The sequence below is a fragment of the Sorex fumeus genome, unplaced genomic scaffold (genome assembly GCF_029834395.1).
Source record: "Sorex fumeus unplaced genomic scaffold, SorFum_2.1 ptg000072l, whole genome shotgun sequence".
In the NCBI taxonomy this organism is placed as follows: domain Eukaryota; kingdom Metazoa; phylum Chordata; class Mammalia; order Eulipotyphla; family Soricidae; genus Sorex; species Sorex fumeus.
Window position 1 is genome coordinate 58,751,283 of NW_026606129.1, and position 20,835 is coordinate 58,772,117.

At 45.9% G+C, this 20,835-nt stretch overlaps 1 protein-coding gene across 16 annotated transcripts in view; it reads left to right on the forward strand.

Annotated features, from left to right (window-relative positions):
• Positions 1-20,835, forward strand: part of PXK (PX domain containing serine/threonine kinase like) — a 99,820-nt gene that overhangs the window by 48,488 nt on the left and 30,497 nt on the right. For all 16 annotated transcript variants that reach the window (XM_056129193.1, XM_056129194.1, XM_056129208.1 and 13 more), the window contains exons 4-7: positions 3,766-3,952; positions 14,318-14,395; positions 16,278-16,351; positions 17,095-17,169. In XM_056129193.1, the coding sequence (XP_055985168.1) occupies positions 3,766-3,952; positions 14,318-14,395; positions 16,278-16,351; positions 17,095-17,169 (414 nt within the window). The remainder of the gene's footprint in view (positions 1-3,765; positions 3,953-14,317; positions 14,396-16,277; positions 16,352-17,094; positions 17,170-20,835) is intronic.

The following is a 20,835-nucleotide window of genomic DNA, read 5'->3' on the forward strand; positions in this document are numbered from 1 at the left end:
AACGAGAGCTGAGTAAGAATCGTGTCATAAATATTACTGAAATTGGGGCTGGAGCAATAGCCCAGCGGGTAGGGTGTTTGCATTGCACGGAGCCAACCTGAATGACCTGGGTTCGATTCCCAGCATCCCATATGGTCCCCCGAGCACCGCTAGGAGTAATTCCTGAGTGCATGAGCCAGGAATTAACCCCTGTGCATTGCCGGGTGTGACCCAAAAAGGCAAAAAAAAAAAATATTACTGAAATAAAAAATGCCTGGACCCACCCTTCGGGAATGGGGGGGATGGGTGGGATCTGGGATGGGAAGAAGGATTTTAGTTCGTATTTGTTCTTGATTTGGGTATTAAGTGTGAATCTCCAGAACTATTCAGTTATGGACGTTCTAATGGATTTTATTTTTGCTTCAGTGTAATTTTCCCCTTTGAAATCTGCTCTTTTGATGCGCATCTTATTTCAAATGCAAATATTCACATGTATTGATGTTGGCTTATGTTAGGTAGGATATGGCCAGACATCATTTCAGTGGGAGGTTTTTCCAGATCCAAGTAAACAAACAGAAGAAAGAACATACAGCTTTTGCCAACAAAATAATTTCAAAACAATCTCCAAAAAAATAGACCTAAAAGGACTCCAAAACCACTAAGTAAAACTGTGACTATGATTTTCAGTGTCTGATTACCCTTCTGACAGATAAATGAATTCCTGCTGAAGAAAGGGAAATGTAATACACATATGCAAAGACTAAGCCCAATAGGAAAAAAATCCAATATAAAAAAAAAACCCAGGATGTAAAATTATATGTGCAGTATGGTATAATTATATAAACTGTTTAGAATAAAAGATAAAAGGGAAACATGCCAGAATGTTCACAATGGTGATCTCAGGTGGTGGGATTATGAGTTATGTTTTCCTTTTGTTACTTTATACTGTTCTGAACTCTCCAAGTTCTCTACAAACAAACTTATGGAAAATAAGCTTGTAGGGGGAAAAGTTGTACTTTCTCAATTTTCTGTATAGTCGGTATAAACACAGCCTGTGCTGAACACCAAGAGGCCACCCCCAAAATTTAAAGGCAAATAACCAAAGTCACTGTCTTGGGAGACAACATATAACAAAGAAAAAGGAAAAAGCACAGAACTGAAATGATGGGGACTGAGCAGAGAACCCACGCACTGGGAGAGGAGCCCAGCCTGAGCCCTACTCCAGGACCTGGGCTCAGCCTCCCCTCCTGGTCCTCGCCTTCCCCATTGGAACCAGGCAGCTTTTGGACCTGTTATACTGCTCATTGGGCTAGAGCAATAGCACAGGGCTGGAGTGATTGCACAGCAGGTAGGGCGTTTGCCTTGCACGCGACTGATCTGGGTTCGATTCCTCCGCCCCTCTCGGAGAGCCCGGCAAGCTACCGAGAGTATACTGCCCGCACAACAGAGCCTGGCAAGCTCCCTGTGGCGTATTGCCACGATATGCCAAAAACGGTAACAACAAGTCTCACAATGGAGACATTACTGGTGCCCATTCGAGCAAATCAATGAACAACAAGAGGACAGTGCTACAGGACAGTACAGTTCTACATACTGCCCATTGTTGACACCAGAGAGAGTGCCATGTAGTTGGGGAGAAATTAAGACAAATTAAGGGTCTTTACGTAAAGAGTATGTAACTCCCCAGAATACTTACTGGAACGGAGTTGAAGGCAATTTGCAGATCACTGAGATCCAGTCTTGGCATGATGTGAAGCTGAGACGTGAATGAGCTCAGAGTTTGAAGACCTTTGCTCCAGACAAGAGCTAGTTTCCTCGAGACAGATTCAGTGTGTCATGTAATGTAGAGGCTCTGCTACTAGCCGGTCTGACTCTGGGCTCTGGACCCCATTTGAGTGACCATATGTCCTTGGCATTGTTATTCTGCAGAGGTTAGGGATTACTCTACTGCCTTGCATATGTGAGGCCTGGACTTGGGTTGGTCCCTGGCACTGTAATACACAAAGACCACCCCCCCCCCCCACACACACACACACACCTCAAAAGGATTTTTGTCTTGTTTTATTTTTGGACCCCCCACCCAGCGATGCTCAGGGGTTACTCCTGGCTCTCCACTCGGGAATTACTCCTGGAAGTGCTGGGGCGGGGGGGGTCGGGAAACCACACAGGGGATGCTGGGAATTGAACCTGGGTTGGCTGCATGCAAGGCAAATGCCCTACCCTACTCACTGTACTAGCTCTCCAGCCAGCCACCAGTTTGTTTGTTTGTTTTTTAAGGGGGTGTATGGGACCATAGTTTGTGGTGCTTAGGGCTATTCCTGGCTCTGTGCGCAAGAAAGATTCTTGGTAGTGCTTAGAGTACCATATATCATGCCAGAGATACGAACTGGGTTCTGCAGAATACAAGGTAAGAATCTTAATCCTTGTACTATCTCTCCATCTCTCAAAATTTTAACAAATCTGGATGGACTGAACACATGTATTTACTTATCCTTCTCCCCAAAACCACTCAACACAACAGGGAAGTGATCTTATATGTACACAGACACACACACAAAGAAAAAGAGAAGAAAGTTAAAGACTGAAGTCACAGGTTTTGCCCATAAAACAACTGTGAAGTCATGAGTTGCAGATAAGCCCCGAGCAGATAACCCCAGGAGCTTCTAGACAGTGTTTGGTGCTTTGCTCTTAATATAAGCAGATAACCCACAACCTAAGATTACCAGATCCTAACTTCCAGCATCGGAAGATAAGGGCTGTAACAAAAAGAGAAAGAGAAAGCGGGGAGGGAGGAGGAGAGGAAGGAGGGAGGGAGGGAGGGAGGGAGAGAGGGAAGGAAGGAAGGAAGGAAGGAAGGAAGGAAGGAAGGAAGGAAGGAAGGAAGGGAGGGAGGGAGGGGAGGGGGAGAAGGAGGGAGGAAGGAAGGGAAGGAGGGAGGGAGGGAGGGGAGGGGGAGAAGGAGGGAGGAAGGGAGGGAGGGAGGGACAGCCAACCTAACCTTCAGGAAACAACATGTGCTATAAGATCATTTTAGGTACTTCAGAGAAACATTCAATAATCTTAGATAAGAAGTTAAGGGTTTGAAGAGATAATACAGCAGGTAGGGCACTTACCTTGCATGTGGCTAGTACAGCTTTAATCCCCATATGGACCCTCAGTCTTGCCAGAAATGATTACTGAGCACTGCCAGGTGTGAGCCCCCCATTTTTTTTAAAGGGGCAGGAGAGATATCGCAAAGGGCTGGAGTTGAAGGTTTAGATTGAGAAGATTTAAAGAGTTTGGAGTTGAGGGGGGGTGGGAGGGATACTGGGATCATTGGTGGTGGAGAATGGGCACTAGTGGAGGGATGGGTACTTGATCATTGTATAACTGAAACCCAGGCACAAAAATTTGTAAATCTACAACTGTACCTCATGGTGCTTCACTAATTAAAATTTAAAAAAAAAAAAAGAGTTCAGAGTTGAAGACCAAGCAGAAAAAATTTTTATATATACACTGCCAGTTACCAAAATGGACCTACGGCTTTCTAAAATAAAAATCAGCATGACTTTTTGTTTTAGCTATAGATATCATTTATCTGATGTAAGCAAGAATAGCATAATGAAACTGTAATCTAACTATATTGGAAATAATAGGGGCAGAATTGGTGGTGGGGAGGGTGGGAGAGTGAGGTCAGGATTGTGAAAGCATAATTTTGCCATTTATAATTTATTGATAATGCATAAAAGTGTTCTATTTTACTTGGGAATGGCATGGATGTAATACCTTTTTAAATTATTATTCTAGATTGCAGGCCTAAGTCTACCTCTTCCTCCCAAAAAACTGATTGGCAACATGGATCGTGAATTCATAGCCGAGAGGCAGAAAGGTCTTCAGAACTATCTCAATGTTATCACCACAAATCATATCTTGTCTAATTGTGAACTGGTTAAGAAGTTTTTAGATCCAAACAACTACTCTGCAAACTACACTGGTAAGCAAAAGATTCTGTGTGCTATGGTCAAAAGGCAAGAGGGCTCTCATTTTTCCTGGAGGTAACTTATGTGGGATAAACACTGCTTTCAAAGGTGAGATGTATGTGCTTGTTATGGAGCATTTTTCATTCCCTAGTATGTATCAGATTTTAATTAAGTATAGCTGTGTAATAAAGTAATACTTGTGGACCACAAGATAGCACAGGGTTAAGGCGTTTGTGACTCCAGATCTGTGACTGGCATCACATGATCCACCAAGCACCAGAGGGAGCAAACCCCTGGACACAGAGCTGGGAATAGCCCCTGAGCACCCCTGGTTGACCAAAAAAAATTAAATTAAAAAGAGAGGGAGAGGGACTTCTAAAAATGCTCCTGATGCAATACAGGTACAAGGAGGTCACTGTGTTTGTTCAGGGCATCAGTATTTTTATCGGGAGGGTAAGGCTAGAGTAGCTTTTTCATCTGGGTGACAGCTTTGGGGTGCAGACATGACTGCCAAGACTTCCAGAAATACAGGGGTGGGGGAGGTAGTTCATCCTGACCCTGAGAACACTTGGAGATTTCAGTCACAAAACCCACATACCCGAATTCTCAGCAGATGGTATGTCAGTGAGGTCCGTCCTGAGACAGTGGAGTCCGGCTGGGGACACAGCAGCAATTTTGATGGTGGAAGCAAGTGGCTGCTGGGAACTCTGGGCCAATACCAGGCTGACCCACCCGCCTCCAGTTCACCCTGATCTGTTCAGCCTTGCTCGGGTCCAGGACTAACATTGGCAATGTTGGGGGATGATCTCTTTTGAGAATTGCAGGTCTCTGAAGCAAGGTTTGTAGAAGAGCTAACATGGTGGGGGTGACTGCCGATGCTTCCAGCAGTATAGGGAGGTGGGAGATGGTAGCCCACTCCAACTCCGAGAAAGTCTGGAGATTTCGGTCACAAAACCTGCATATATGAATTTTCAACGGATTGATATTTCAGTGTGGTTCATCCCAAGACTTGTGGGGTTGGAATCTGGCCAGAGGCATAGCGGCGATTTTGGATTGTGGCGGCAAGCGGCTGGGCAGGCACCAGGCTAATCTGCCCCTCTCCACTTCACCGTGGTCTGTTCATTCTTGCACGGGTCTGAGATTAACTGCAGCTTTTGATGTCTTTTGAGATTTATTTATGGGTCTGGCTGGAACAATAGCACAGTGGGTAGGGCATTTGCCTTGCATGCGGCCAACCCGGGTTCAATTTCTCCGCCCCTCTCGGAGAGCCCGGCAAGCTACCGAGAGTATCTTGCCCTCCCGCAAGGCAGAGCCTGGCAAGCTCCCCGTGACATATTCATATGCCAAACACAGTAACAACAAAACACAGTAACAACAAAGTCTCCAATGGAGATGTTACTGGGCCCGCTCAAGCAAATCGATGATCAACGGGAGGGCCTTTACTTTTACTTACTTACTTTTACAACCCATGGTGTTTCTGGTTTTCTGAGAATTACTTTAAACACCCTATGAGGGCTAGAGAGATAGTACAGCAGCAGATAGGATGCTTGCCTCACACACAGCGACCTAGGTTCAATCCCCATCACCACACATGGTTCCCTGAGCACTGTAACCCCAAAACAAAATCCCTCTCCCACCACCCCAAAACAGCAGCAAACACCCCATGGCCATGATTCTGGAGGTCTCAGTCTCTCCAAGACCCACTTTGTGCACATTCTAGGTGGGTTGTCTTACTAACTTTCTTCCCTGCTGATCTCAGAGCAGCTGATGGTAACTGCGTTGAAAGGGGCTTCCCTTCCTCTGCCAGTTACACACTAAGCCTGGCATCAGCAAACAGACTAGTTAAATATTTACAGCACTCTGGAGTAATTTCCTGGAGTCCAGCAGAGACCTAGAAACAGCTGCAGAGGCTAGAATTCAACTTTGTTGCTTTGTGAAAGCTAAGCCATGCTTAGAATGTTTCTACAGAGAACTCTGGAAATTATCAGTCAGCTGATTTCCTGCTTAGGGAACAGATCGTTTGCATGGTTACTTTTTGGTCCTAAAAACATTACTTTTGAAGTAATTAGGAGGCACTTTCTTAAGACAGGGAAAGAGAGGTCTGCTCTTTTTGCATGATAAGCAAAATCAGAAACAGCGGTGGGGCTCAGAGTTTATAAAATTGCCGAATAGAGTCCAGGAGGAGGCCAAGTTTGAAAACTTCAGCCTGGGTCTGCTGCCCACTGTGTGTCTGCTCGTCTGACCAGCAGCAGTGACATCACCGGGACCTTGTCAGAAATGCAGCGTTCAGGCTGTATCTGCTCACCAGGATCTGCTTTTTTTTTTTTTTTTTTGCTTTTTGGGTGACACCTGGTGATGCACAGAGGAGGGGGAGTAGGATACTCGGATACTCTGAGCAGTGCTGGGGGTGTCAGGGATTGAACCCAGGACCTCTCACCTGCAAGGCCTGTGCTCTCCCCTGTGAGTCACATCCTGGCCTCATGGTTCTGTTTTTTTTTTTTTATGTTTACAACCCATGATGTTTTGGGTTTTCTGAGAATTACTTTAAACACACTGTGAGGGCTAGGGGGCTGGAGCGATATCACAGCAGGTAGGGCTTTTGCCTTTCATGTGGCCGACCCGGGTTCAATTCCCAGCATCCCATATGGTCCTCTGAGCACCGCCAGGACTAATTCCTGAGTGCAGAGCCAGGAGTAACCCCTGTGCATTGCCGCGTGTGACCCAAAAAGCAAAAAAATGAATAAATAAATAAATAAATAAACATACTGTGAGAGCTAGAGAGATAGTACAGCGGGTGGTACATCCTGGTTCATGCACTCAGGAATTACTCCTGGCGGTACTCGGGGGACCATATGGGATGCTGGGAATCAAACCCGCCCTACCTGCTATGCTATCACTCCAGCCCCCCAGGATCTGCTTTTAACAGTGTTCCCTGGTGATTGGCACAGATGTGCTAAAGTTTGAGAAGCTTTTTTATTTTTTTAGTTTTTTATTGAACCACAGTGAGACACAGTTACAAAGCTTTCATGTTTGATATTCACCTATACAATGATTGATCACCCATACCTCCACCAGTGCAAACTTCCCACCACCAATATCCCCATTATTCCTCCCACTTCCATCCCAGTCCTTACCCTGCCGCTACGGCAAACAATTGCTCAGATACTCTTTTCCTAGTTTGGGGCATTATATTTTGCTCGGATATTCCCATCACCATTCAGACCTGCCTTCCAGGGGCAGACGCTAGATCGTTTATTTTTCATTGCTCACTCTGTATGTCAGGAAAGGTCGCGTGGTTCGGAGGAATAGTCCTGATAGCCACATACCGGAGCCGTGCTTGTAGAAGCTCATGGTCACCGGGATTCCATCTGGAGAAGGCGGGGAGCCTGCACCTGCTCCTTTTGGGGCTTCCTGGTGATATCGGCAGTTTGAGAAGCTTTGTTCTAGAGTATACCTGCTGTCTTCTACCCGTCATATGCACAGGGATATGAAAAAATGACTTCCCTGAGTGCAGCCAAGAGAGGTAAAAGGTAAAGGTAAAGGCCCTCCCGTTGATCGTCGATTTGCTCGAGCGGGCCCAGTAACGTCTCCATTGGAGACTTTGTTGTTACTGTGTTTGGCATATCGAGTACATCACAGTAGCTTGCCAGGCTCTGCCGAGCGGGCGAGATACTCTCGGTAGCTTGCCGGGCTCTCCGAGAGGGGCGGAGGAATCGAACTCGGGTCGGCCCTGTTGGCCGCGTGTAAGGCGAACGCCCTACCCGCTGTGCTATCGCTCCAGCCCTAGCACAGCGGGTAGGGCGTTCGCAGCCAAGAGAAGGAAAGCTTATTTCGTACTCCTGTCTAAAGGCTTCTAAAGGCTGGAGAGGCAATATCTGTATTGCAAACCATAATGCTTCAAAGGGGAGGGAGGGAGAGAAAGAGAGAGAGAGAGAGAGAGAGAGAGAGAGAGAGAGAGAGAGAAGAAAATTGCCTGCCATGGAGATAAGCTGCAGAAAGGGTCCTGGGAGGGAAACTGGGGACGTTGGTGGTAGGAAATGTACATTGGTGGAGGGATGGGTGTTGGAACACTATATGACTAAAACACAACCATGATCAGCTTTGTAAATCTCTCTCACAGTGACCAAAAAAAATTAATGAAATAAAGAGTGGAGAGGTAGTGTGAAGGTTAAATAATTTTCCTTGCACACAGCCAAGCTGGGTTCGTTTCCCCAGCATCTCTCCTTTTTTTAAAATTTTTTTATTTTTTTGCTTTTTGGGTCACACCCGGCAATGCTCAGGGGTTACTCCTGGCTTTGCACTCAGGAATCGCTCCTGGGTGGTGCTCGGGGGACCATATGGGATGCTGGGAAGCTGGGAATCGAACCCAGGTCAGCCGTGTGCAAGGCAAACGCCCTACCCGTTACGCTATTGCTCCAGCCCCTCCCCGGCATCTCTTATGGTTCTCCCAAGCACTGCCTGTAGTGATCCCTGAGCACAGCTGGGCGTGGCCCAAATCCTGCCCCTCATGTAGTTTTTGTCCTTGCTTCTGTGCCTCTCTTCCTAGCATACAGAAGCATAGAGCCAGAGACTCCCACTAGAGCCCAAAGTCACACATTCCCACCACCGCTCCTTAGAACACTTAGCCCAGTAGCGAATTAACCATGGGCGGGTGGATGCTCTTTTGAGAGAGGTGCTGATTTATTTCCCCCCTTGAATGAAATGTTGGAACCTGTCTTAGCCCTCAGCTGACTCACCCTGAGGCAGTCTCAGAAACAGGAAGCCCAGCTTGTCTGGGCTGGTCCCAGGAAGGCCCAGCTCAGTGCTCCGGACTCTGAAATCCGCAGCACAGCCCATGCTCCCAGGGGCGCTCTGCATCCCCATCCTGGCACTTCTTTCCGAAGGACCCCCCCCCACCCCTCCGCCTGTGGGTTCTGTCTCTACTTCTTGGTTTCTAAATGTTCTGTGGTCACCCCCCAGCTGGACTGCAGCAGCCCTGACCTCACCACAGCCACTTTCCCTGCCCAGAGCTCTGACAGAGCATCCTTGTTGGAGGGACACTCTGGTGCCAGCCCAGCCACCAGGGGTTGGGTCACCAAGAGGTCTTAGGACATGAGCAGCTGCCTCCTCTCCTCCCGGGCCCCCCCTGGGACTCCTGTTACTTTTATTTTCTGATGTTCACTCCACGCCAAACTCCACATAAAGGAAGGGTAGCCCTGGGCCTTCCCTGAGGATGTTGTGAGAGGTTTGTTGAAATTAGAAAGTCTGACTGTGGGACAGCTGTTGTCCCAGAAGAACTGGTGTCTCTCGGTTGTGAGGAGTTTGTGTTGGTAATCACACATACACACATGTGTTGCTCTATCTTATTTGTAAGATATTCCTCTTCTTTGGATGCTTAGGGGCCATTCCTAGCTCAGGAGAGTTTGTGGTCCTGGGGAGCCAGACCCGGACCCTGGCTCTCTTTATCTCAGCAGGCAGGCACAGCAGGCAGTGCTCAGGGATGCTGGGGACCATGAGAGACCAGATTGAATCTGGGTCTCCTACACACCAGCTTGTACTCAACCTGTTGAGCTAGCTCTTTATTTGTAAGGAATTTCTGTTGTTTAAAAGTAGAGGTTTGGGGTTCTGGCGGGGCCGGCGCAAAGGGCTGGAACACATGCTTGGAAAGAACGCTGGACCCTGGTTTGATCCCTAGCACCGCCTGTTCCTAGCACCACTATGATGATCTTCCTGAGCCCTGGTGGAAGGGGTGTGGCCTGGGGGTAGCCCCCCAAAGAAAAACTACCTCTCAAAGTAGCATAAGCTTTGGGGTTAAAGATACAGCTCCATAGTTCAGCAGTAGAGCGCTTGAATGACAAGTCTGAATCTCTGGGTTTGCTCTCCTACACTGCAAAACAAGACAAAACCACCACTAGAAGTTGGAAAAAAACAGAAGTGGTTTTTTTTTTTTTTTCACTGTCCTTGAAATCCCTTGTACCGTACCAAAAATCTGGAGGCCTGGATCCTGGTCCTAGCTTAGTCAGCGGCTTCCTTTCTTCCTCTCTGTTCCTTGGGGTCTGAGCCAATAAAATTAGAGAGGAGAGGGGAGGAGGGTGAATCTCCTGTCGCTCCTGACACCAGATAGGTAGGGCTGACTTGAATAGGTAGAGAGTGGAGGGTAGTGATAGGTTCCAGGGAGAAAAGGGGGATGGGGAGGAGGAGCTGCTGGTGGGGAAACTGTTCTGAGTCCCCGCGGTTGCCTGGGTAATCTGAAAAGCCAATGCCCTATGACAGCCTCTGCATCGCCACCTGCTGGACGGGTAGGGATCAAGCCCAGGTGCATGGTCTCCACCACGTTTGCATCCCGAAGTCATCCCAGGAGGTGGGGAGGGAGGTGGGGTCTAGGAGCACAAAGGCTGCACACAGTGCGGGTAGCTGGTATGTTCTCAGCTGAAACATCTGAGCGCTGGAGGAAGCACAGGAAGGACTCAAAGGCTTCATTCTGCATTTCCTGTCAGGGGCTTTGCTCATCAGCGTTTCCTGAGCTTTCGTTTGCCCTATGGATCAGTGGGTGCCAAAGCAATAAAGGGCAGATGGCGTCCTAGCTTCCTCTTCATGGGCTTATGTTCTCGGGGGGAGGGAGAGCGGCCACATCTATTGAAACCGTGTGTTTACTGTATACCATGTGCCAGGAGCTTCGAATATAGCAACGAGGGAGGAGTATCCCCCCTGAGGCACCCAGGCCACACCTGCATAGACAGTGACAGGTGGTGACAGGCCAGGTTGACCCAAGGCGACACTTTCAGGGTAGGGGTGATGGTGAGGGCACAGATGACCCAGATCTGAAAATGAAGTAGGGCTTCCCAGAGGAAGTGCTGACTGGTGGGCACCAGTTAGCCTGACTGAGAGGCAGGGCCCACTACTCCAGGAGAGAGAAATATTTCCACATGTCCACGGATGCTTCTGAGATTAAGATGTAGCCCTCCAGGGCAGGGAGGGGCCGCAAAGGGCTGGGCACATGCTTGGTTATCTGGTCAACATGGTCCTCTAAGCACTGCCAGGGGAACCCCCACGCGGCTTGCTCTGGGAGGGGACCCACAACACCACTGATGTGGCCCCCAAAAAGTAGAATATTCTTCCAGCCAGAGTTTAAAATCTCTGGGGACGGTGACCCTAATACAGAGAAGCCCTTGGGTGAAGATCCCCCCGTGAGAGACAGAGAGAGCACCAGGGGAATACACAGGAGAAAGGACAGGAGAGGGGCCCCGGCCAGATGAGCAGCATAAAGGCATCTACACCAAGGACTAAAGGGTCATTATTTTAAATTTTCCTTTTATTTTTTGGTTTTGGGGCCACACCCCACTGTCCTCAGGATTTACTCCTGGCTTTGTGCTCAGGGATTCCTCCTGGCTGGTCTCGAGGACCATATGAGATGCTGAGGATTGAACTCGGGTCGGCTGTGTGCAAGGCAAGTGCCCTACCCACTGTACTATCCCTCTGGCTCCAGGACTAAAGATTTAGGATTAAAGTGTATTGCCTTTGTGGAGTTCATGCCCAATTCAATGAGCTTAGTCAATGGCTGAACAAATAGCAGTACTCCTACATTATTTGCTTGAAAAAAAAATAAAGTGTATTGCCTGAGTCTGGGGAGGGAGGGGTTAATGTGGGAAGCATGGTAGTCATGTGATTTATTCAACAGTAACTCATGGACAGTAACTCATGGTTCAGTGGAAAAGCAGTGCCCCCTCTACCGTTCCCTGATGTCTAAGACTAAAAGGTAACGTCTCAGTTCCCAATTTCAGTAACAAATCTAGAGCATGTCCCGTTGGTTTGTAGCTACTTCCCTGGTCCTAAAATAATGTCTGGTACGTGGCAATATACAGCAAACGCTGATGAATAATGGCTTGTGAGGAATTATGAGTCACTGTTCATTTCGATCCTACTGTCCCTTACAGTACCTCAGAATGGTAGCATAGCCTTTTAGAAAACAATCTCTTATGGCGCTATTCAAAGATGTGTGAGTGATTCCCACTTGAAATTGTATTTTAGGTTTATGTTTAAATAATTTAAGTTTTTTTGTTTGTTATTTTAGAAACACTGAAACATCTTGTTAAGGCAGGAGGGTGAGGGAGGTCCCAATGTTGATCATGAAACTCCCTCTGTCTCTGCCACATCCAGTCCCTCCATTGGCTTGTCCCACTGGAGTAGTTGAAAGAAATTGAAATGCTGTCCATTTTTTGTTAGATCATCTCATGCTTTTTTTCCTAGGGAGGTAGATGGACCGTCTGCCATTAAGTTACTAAACAAAGAGCCAGTGGATTATTTTCTCAATCAAATCTCTTTACTCCTAATGAACTATAAAAAATATCAAAATGATAGTGTTTACCAAGCTTTGGCATGGTAATTGCAGACTAGGTCATTTTGACATATGAAGAACATTCCTGCCAAATTCCTCATGTCTCACCAGTTGGCCTGGAATGTAATTATTGCCAGGCAGAGGTGAAATTCCACAAGGAATTTGCAGGCTTGCTGTTTGCTCTCGGAAATCAGAAGAGGCATCATTTACTCATTGCATCCCGGGGATAGAGCAAATTACAGGGCTTTGGGATTTGTTTTGGTCTTTGGTTCACATGCAGCTGTGCTGGAAAGAGAGCTGGTGTGTTGCCGGGGGGCCATTCCTGGTGGTGTTAGAGGAACCATGCAGTGCTGAAGATGGGAACCAGGACTCCGGCCCTTTGGACCATCTCTCCAGCCCAGATACCACATTTTTGCAGGAAATACTAAAGTATATAGTTATTCTGGTAATTTCTTAATACAGTGAACTTGAAAGAACTTCCTCTTCTCATTGTCTTCTCTAAGAGGGGGAAACATTCTTACAAAAAATGAGCACAAAAAGGACCAATTTTTTTTTTCTCAGAAAACAGGCACATGGACACTTCCCATAATACAACTATGCTTTTTGCTGTACAAGATTTTTTTCTAGTACACTAGATTTTATTTCTAATATATATTTAATACTAATCACTTTGTTGGTGAAAGCTTTAATTCCAAAAGGAATGAAGATGGAATGAGTTTCATTGGGAGCAGCATTAAATGCTATTTCAAGCTGACCTTAAAATGCTTTTTCTTTTCAGAACACTTTTTCTTCTCTCTCTCTCTCTGCATCTCTCTGTCTCTCTGCATCTCTCTATGTCTCTGTTTCTCTGTCTCTATCTCTGTCACTGTCTCTGTCTCTCTGTGTGTCTCTCTCTGTCTCTATCTCATACCAGATTAGAATACATGTTAAGTTTTATACTTGAGTTGTGGTCTGGGATCACTTGATCACTTGATCACTTGACTTCCCATTAATCGTCGATTTGCTCGAGCGGGCACCAGTAATGTCTCCATCTGTCCCTGTCGCATGCTAGTGTAGCCCAATGGCGTCTGTTCGTTATTGGTGACGCCTTCAGGGTCAGAGAAATGAGACCCATTGTAATTACTGGGTTTTGGCACATCGAATACACAGCGGATAGCTTGCGACGCTCTGCTGTGCGGGCGGAATACTCTCGGTAGCTTGCCAGGCTCTCCATGAGGGATAGAGGCTTTTGGGGCGGACTCTAATCGCCATTGTAGGTGTTCCCATGGTTCAAACCATATTTGAACCCTATTAAATATGGTACGGCAATTCGCGGCCGCGCGGTCCGGAAAGCGTCCTGGAGCGTGGCGGCGGCTGGGTAGTGGTCTGGCATAAACTTTCGTGGTCTGGTATAAACTTTTTTTTTTCTTTTTGGGTCACACCCAGAGATGCTCAGGGGTCACTCCTGGATCTGCACTCAGGAATTACTCCTGGTAGTGCCCATATGGGAAGCTGGGAATCAAACCCGGGGCAGCCTATTGCTCCAGCCCCACAGTTTTTTTGTTTCTGTAAGCTAGGTCTTCCAGTGTTATGTGTGTGTATATACATATATCATATTATTAGTGATTTTTAAGCAAATTTTTTATTGGAACTAGTTTTAAATTTATAGGAAAATGGAAATGATTACACAGTTCCTATGTACCACGAATCCCTTACTCAGTTTCCTCTAATGTTAACATCTTACACAACCACAACCCATTTACCAAAACTAAGAAATTGACATTGCTGCATTACTGACTATAGATTTAATTTAATTAATTTTTATGATTTTGGGGCCCCACCTGGCAGTGCTTAGGGCTTACTCCTGGCCTCTCTGTACCTGTCTGATTTTCCCACTGATGTATTTTTGGTTGTTGTCCCAGGATCCAGTCTAGAATTTTCCATTGCATTTAGTCTGTGTTCACATATTTGTGTCATTAACTTTTTTAAGGTCTTAGTCTATAAGGATAGCATTTGTAAGTCTGTGTTAAGGATATGCTGCTTTCCCGGTATGTTTGATTAAAGAGTTTCTATAATGTCTTTGCAGAGATTGCCTTACAACAGGTTTCCATGTTCTTCCGGTCCGAACCCAAGTGGGAAGTGGTGGAACCCTTGAAAGACATAGGTGAGAAATACTCATTCTGTTTAACAAAATTCACAGAACTAGATCATTTACTATGCTTTTGGTTTTTAGGGCCACACCTAGCAGTGCTCAGGAATTACTCCTGGTTCTGAGTTTAAGGATCACTCCTGGTGGGGCTTAGGAAGCCATATGGGTTGCTTGGGATTGAACCCGGGTCATATGCTTGCAAGGCAAATGTCCTTCCCACTGTACTATCGCTCTATTCCCAACAGTCTTTAACATTTTTTTGGTGTGTGTTTCGGAGGGAGGAGCATACCCGGTGATGGTCAGGGGTTATTCTTCGCCCTGCACTCAGGAATCAATTACTCCTGGTGGGCTCAGGGACCATCCGATATGATGGGGATCAAACCCAGGTCAGCTGCATGCATTGCAAGCATCTTACCTGTTGTACTATCTCTCCAGCCACTCTTTAACTTTTCTGTCATCACTGTCATCCTATTGTTCATCGATTTACTCAAGTGGGTACCAGTAATGTCTCTATTCATCCCAGCCCTGAGATTTTAGCAGCCTCTCCTTACTCATCTTCCCCAATGATTGGAGTCTTTTTCAGGGTCAGGGGAATGAGACCTGTTATAGCTACTGGTTTTGCATATAGAATACACCATGGGGAGCTTGCCAGGCTCTGCCCATGCTGGCAGGATACTCTTGGTAGCTTGCTGGGCTCTCCAAGAGGCATATATATATTAACTTTTAATACTTAACAAATGTTTGTTAATGCTCCAGATATTTGGTTGATGCATTGTTGTAACAGGAGTTGTGGCAGGAGAATAAGGAGATGTTTATTTACACTGGTGAATCAGACTGCTGGATCTAGGCCAGGCAACACCTGAAGCCTAAGAGAATGCTCAAGGGTCCAGGAACCTGTTTGAATTGGTCATTAGTTCAAGTTCATGATGATCATATGTCACGTAGTGAAGTGGAGGCAAGCTTACATCATAGCATCTTATCAGCATGGCTACAGGGAGTTTCCAAGAAACTCAGCATTTTCTAAGAAAACCCAGTTCTAAGAAAATCACTGTTTTCTTAGCTTGGAACAGTAAAATTCATCCCAAATGCAGACAGGATGGTGTCTTTAAAACTTTTTAATCACAAGCAAAATCATGAAGGGTTTGTTACAAAATCAAAGTGACAGATGCATAGGCTAAGTTTACACCATAACAGTAACTTATGCTTTCTTCTTTTTTGAGGAGTAGGGGGCCACACCCAGTGGAGATCTGGGTTACTCCTGGCTCTGCGCTTAGGGATCATATGTGGTACTGGGGATTGCAAGGAAAACTCTGCCAGCTGTACTCTCACTCTGGCCCCAACTTTCTGAAGCATCATTCATTTTTCATCTGTCTTTTTCCATTAAATCTAAACCAATATGCTGTTTTTTCTATTTCCTTGAGTGATTTCATGAAAAAGAAATTATTTTTCAGTGCAGCCTTTACCATGACATTACTGAATGGTTATTGGTCTCCTTTACTGGTACCTCTGTGGCTATGGATTATATGCCCAGACTTAATTTTTTATTTAATTGTACTTACTAATATTGATGCTGGAAGGTCAAACCCAGATCTCATACTTGGAAAATATGTGTTCTGCTACCAAACTACATTCCTGTTCTCCAAAACTGAAATATTTTAGTCAATAAAATGTATCAATTGATAGAAAATTTTCATAGCCATAGTCATATCTCTGGGTGGAGGTTGTTTTTTGATTTGTTTGGTTTTGGTGTTTGGATCATACCTGGCAGTGCTGGGGGTTTACTCCTGGCTCAGGGGGAGATACGAGGTGCCAAGGAATGAACCCTGGTTGATTGCATGCAAGGCAACCTACCTGTGTACTATCTTTCCAGCCCTACATCTCTGTTTTTTAATGGCAGGTTGGAGGATAAGGAAAAAATATTTCTTGATGAAGATTAAAAATCAGCCAAAGGAACGGCTAGTGTTAAGTTGGGTAAGCTAATTTGTTTTATTTTGTTTGTTTTCGCTTTGGTTTTATTTCAGGAACTTTACATGAAAGCATGTATGGACAAGAGAATTACGTCATTGTTTCTGCTCCTGAGTTATGGTACAAATGCCTCCTTATTCCCATATCAAGGGACATGATTTTTAAGTCACTTTGCATCTGCGTTTGGTTTTGTCAATGTGATTATATTTGATCAACTGGTAAACATTTGGAAAGAAATGGAATAGCTTAAAAGAATCTTCTGAAGTTTTTTTTAGGGTTGGCAAATTTGCAGTATTGCTACAGTTCTAATATTCTTGCACAATGCTTTAATCTTTCACTTTGGGAGTATTAATAATACTTTTGGTAAATGGGATTAGATAAAGTTACGGTTAAATCCCGGTGGGTTTATTTTTAATTTTCTTTTTTGTTTTGGGGCCACACCAGTGGTGCTTAGGGCTTACTTCTCATTATGGGGTACCAGGAACTAACCCAGGTCAGTTTCATGCAAGGCTAGGTACCCTACCTGCTGTACTATCTCTTTGGTCCCTACATCGTGGTGTATTTGTATACTGTCTCTCCTGGAAGCCTTTGAGACAACAAACAGTGATTTCATTTTTGGTTTACAGAGACATATTTGGATAAATAAACAATAAAGGAAAGGCACTAAATAATTTTTTGGAAGGACTTACAAATAATTTTTATATTGGTGATTAAGACAACAACCCTGATATTTCTACCCTTATTTTTAGGCTGACCTTGGCCCTGACAAGTATCTGCCTGATAAAGATTTTCAATGTCTAATCAAACTTCTGCCTTCCTGTTCGGTGAGTGCAAGTCAAGTCCTTCTTTATTATCTTGGTGCTGATCACTTGTTCACAATGTTTTTTTTGGTGGGTGATTGTACAGGAAAGGGCTAAAAATATCCTGTGGGTCCAAGAGAATGAAAAGGCATAGTGGATTTCAGTTAAGACCAAAATTTTGCAAGGGCTCCTCTCACAGGTGAACTTTTTTATTTTGTTTTTTCGGGTGATATACCTCAGTGCTCAGGACTTACTAATGGCTCTGTGCTTAGGGATCACTGCTTGTAAGGTTGAGGGGACATGTGCAAGGCACGGAATCTAACATGGATTCACTATGTACAAGGCAAGTACCCTACCACTATCTCTGTACTATCTCTCTGACTACTATTCATTTTATTTTAAACTTCAAATCTATCAACTATCTTAATTTTCCTCCTCTAGAGCATAAATATTTCCTTCCACAGCTAGGAAATAATTATTGAAGACCGATAGTATGGACCATTTCTTCTTCTTCTTTTTTTTTTTTCATTATTGAATCACCGTGAGAACAGTCACAAAGCCTTTCAGTTCAAGTCTCAGTCGGTCATACAATGATCAAACACCCGTTCCTTCACCAGTGCACATTTTCCACACCAAGAACTACAGTAGACCCCCCTCTCAATCACCACCCCCCACCTGTGTGGCAGATTTCCACTTACTCTCTCTCTCTCTCTCCATTGATCACATTCAGTATTACGACAGAAGACCCAACATTATTATTTGGAATTTTCCCCAACATTCAGATCTGCCAAAAAGACATTATTAGATAATTTGCTTTCTGTTGCTGATTATGAAGAGCATATGATGTCATGTGGCCACAATAGCAGCCACGCAAATTTGGATTTCTAATATTTTAGTAATAGACCTAGAGGGATTTCTGCCAAAAGTCCCTGGGTTCCGAGATTAGTTTGTGTGCCTTTGGGATAATGGTCATTCGGAAACCGGAGGAGGCGTTTGAGGCTGACAACCCGGAGCATTGTTGTGGCGGGGACCAGGGCCAATTCCACCCCCCATCCCACGAGGCCCCACATGCCTCACCAATGCAGTCTTATACCTGTTCACTAGGCTCTAAAAGATGCAGGCCACCGTGTCGCCGCCGCAAGGGAAGACAGGCAGAGGGACAGACACCCTTCCCCTCCCAGGGCGGCATCGCACCATAGTTAAATGCACAGTCCAGGTGCATTTTGGCTGGGCAATATATTTTGCTCAGATTTTCCCACCACCAGTTAAACCTGTTTTTTTTTTTTTCTTTTTGGGTCACACCTGGCGATGCACAGGGGTACTCCTGGCTCTGCACTCAGGAGTTACTCCTGGCGGTGCTCAGGGGACCATATGGGATGCTGGGAATCGAACCCGGGTCGGCCACGTGCAAGGCAAACGCCCTACCCGCTGTGCTATCTCTCCAGCCCCGGTCAAGCCTGTTTTTCAGGGACAAACGATAGATCATTTACTTTCCATTGATCACTTTGCTATCAGGAAATGTCGCTCGGCCTCTTAAGTGGCCACGCAGTTCAGAAAATAGTCCTGGTGCCCGCATACCAGAACCATGCTTGTAGAAGCTCACAGTCACTGGGGTTCCATTGGGAGAAGGTGGGGAGACAGCACCTACCCCATCTGGGACCTCGCGGTGATATCGGCTCAGTACGGGGCCGGAGAATTCTCCAGGAGTTGTGGTGCCCACCAGCCAGTTTTCTTCGCTGTTGTGTGCTGTAAGATGGCTCTGGGGGCAGTTGTGGGCGTAACTTCTCGAATCAGAGGTTGCCTGGGAACCGGGGCAGACCCCACGTGGTTCGGAAAATAGTCCTGGTTCCCGGGTACCAGAGCCATGCTTGTAGAAGCTCATGGTCACCGGGATTCCATCAGGAAAAAGGCGACAGGTGAACTATTAAAGTGGCTTTAGTGACACCTACATGCATGACTCAGGAAATGTGGTCACTGAAATGTCACCTTTGTGTTCTAGCAACTCTCAGAGCGGGGATGTAGCCACATCTCTGAACCTCTTCTGACAGAGGATGGAACTGAAAGATTGGTTTTTGGCTTGAAAAAACAGAACTAGTGTGTGTTGAGATAAGCCGGATGAGGGACGAGCAAAAAAGCCTCTTTGCTATTAGCCCCTTTGTCTGAATTATTATTCTCCCTTCCTGCTAGAGTGCTGGGGTTATTTCTGTAAGTGCACAATTCAGATCTGAGACCTCCTTCAGTGGAAACAGCCAGAATGTATGTATGTGCAGAATATCTTCAGGAAAAGACTAATTTAGTCAGAAAATTGAGAGTGGGGGCAGGAGCAATAGTACAGCAGGCAGGGCATTTGCCTTGCACGTGGCCGACCCAGGTTCGATTCCCAGCATCCCATATGGTCCCCTGAGCACCGCCAGGAGTAATTCCTGAGTGCAAAGCCAAGAGTAACCCCTGTGCATCATTTGGGTTACCCCTTGTAACCCAAAAATCAAAAAACAAAAACAAAAATTGAGAGTGTTCAAATTCTCTAACTGTGGCCTGGGATGAGTCACTCAGAAGCCCAATACTGTTCTGCCAACCAGTCCATTTGGATTGGCAAGTTTGCTTTGGAAGATGGACTGTCTCATCCAGCTAGCAAAACACAGCTTTTAATGAGATGTGAGGGGTAGACGAGAAAAATGCTGCCATCTTTGAGTCTGATAAATTGTGTGATGCAGGCTGTCAGCACCCAGTTCTAAATTTCCATTAATGGATTAAAAGAGAGAAAATAGGAAAGTAAATGGTGCTTGTTAATAGCAGAGAAGTCGGGAAACAGAAAAGAGAAAAAAAAAAATAGGAAAATAAAAGTCATTCCTAATCCCAACCAGCCAGGGGTATGGACATGTTTTGGGCGGGTTATGTCCTGGTGAGGTCAGGAGTGGGTTGTCTGCTGGAATTGCTGCCCTGTGTGGACGTTAAATTAAATAAAGTCTCTCAGCTTTGGGGCCAGGGAGATGGTTACTAGGCTGGAGCACTGGAGATCCAGGTTTGAGCCCTGATATTGTGTGGCTCCCCAGAGCACTGCCAGGATTGACCTCTGAGTACTGTGCCAGGAGCAGATCCTGACCATTACTCGATGTCACCCAAACATACCCACACACCCTCTACACCCTCTCTCTCTCTGTGTTTCTCTGTTGCTGTCTCTGTCTCTTTTTGTCTCTGTCTCTCTCTGTCTCTCTATCTCTGTCTCTCTCTGTCTCTCTCTCTCTCTCTGTCTCTCTCTCTGTCTCTGTCTCTCTCTCTGTCTCACTCTAAGGCAGTCATTGACCTACACCTGAGCCACTGGCTCTGTGTGTGACAGTGCTCACCAGTCTTACTGCCCCAGTTTTTGGGGACCTTAGTCCTGAGGGTGAGGCAAAGTTATGCTCTTTGCAGGAAAAGGATTCAGCTCCAGTGTCTACCCTGATTCTGTTAGGCTTGTTATTCCCACAGAGAGGGACTTCAGGAGCAGATGAATAACGAAGTCGTATTATTTAGAAAATGTGGGAGATAAGACAGAGGAGAGAAATGATGCTTTCCCTCCCCCCCCCCCCCCCCCCCCCCCCCGCCAATAGGGATGTGTGTAGTTGGGTTGGAGATTTCCATGCAGATCCTGCTCGTTGCTGGGGACAGAAAGAGCTCAGCCAGCCCAGCGCAAGCTTGGAGGCAGAAAGT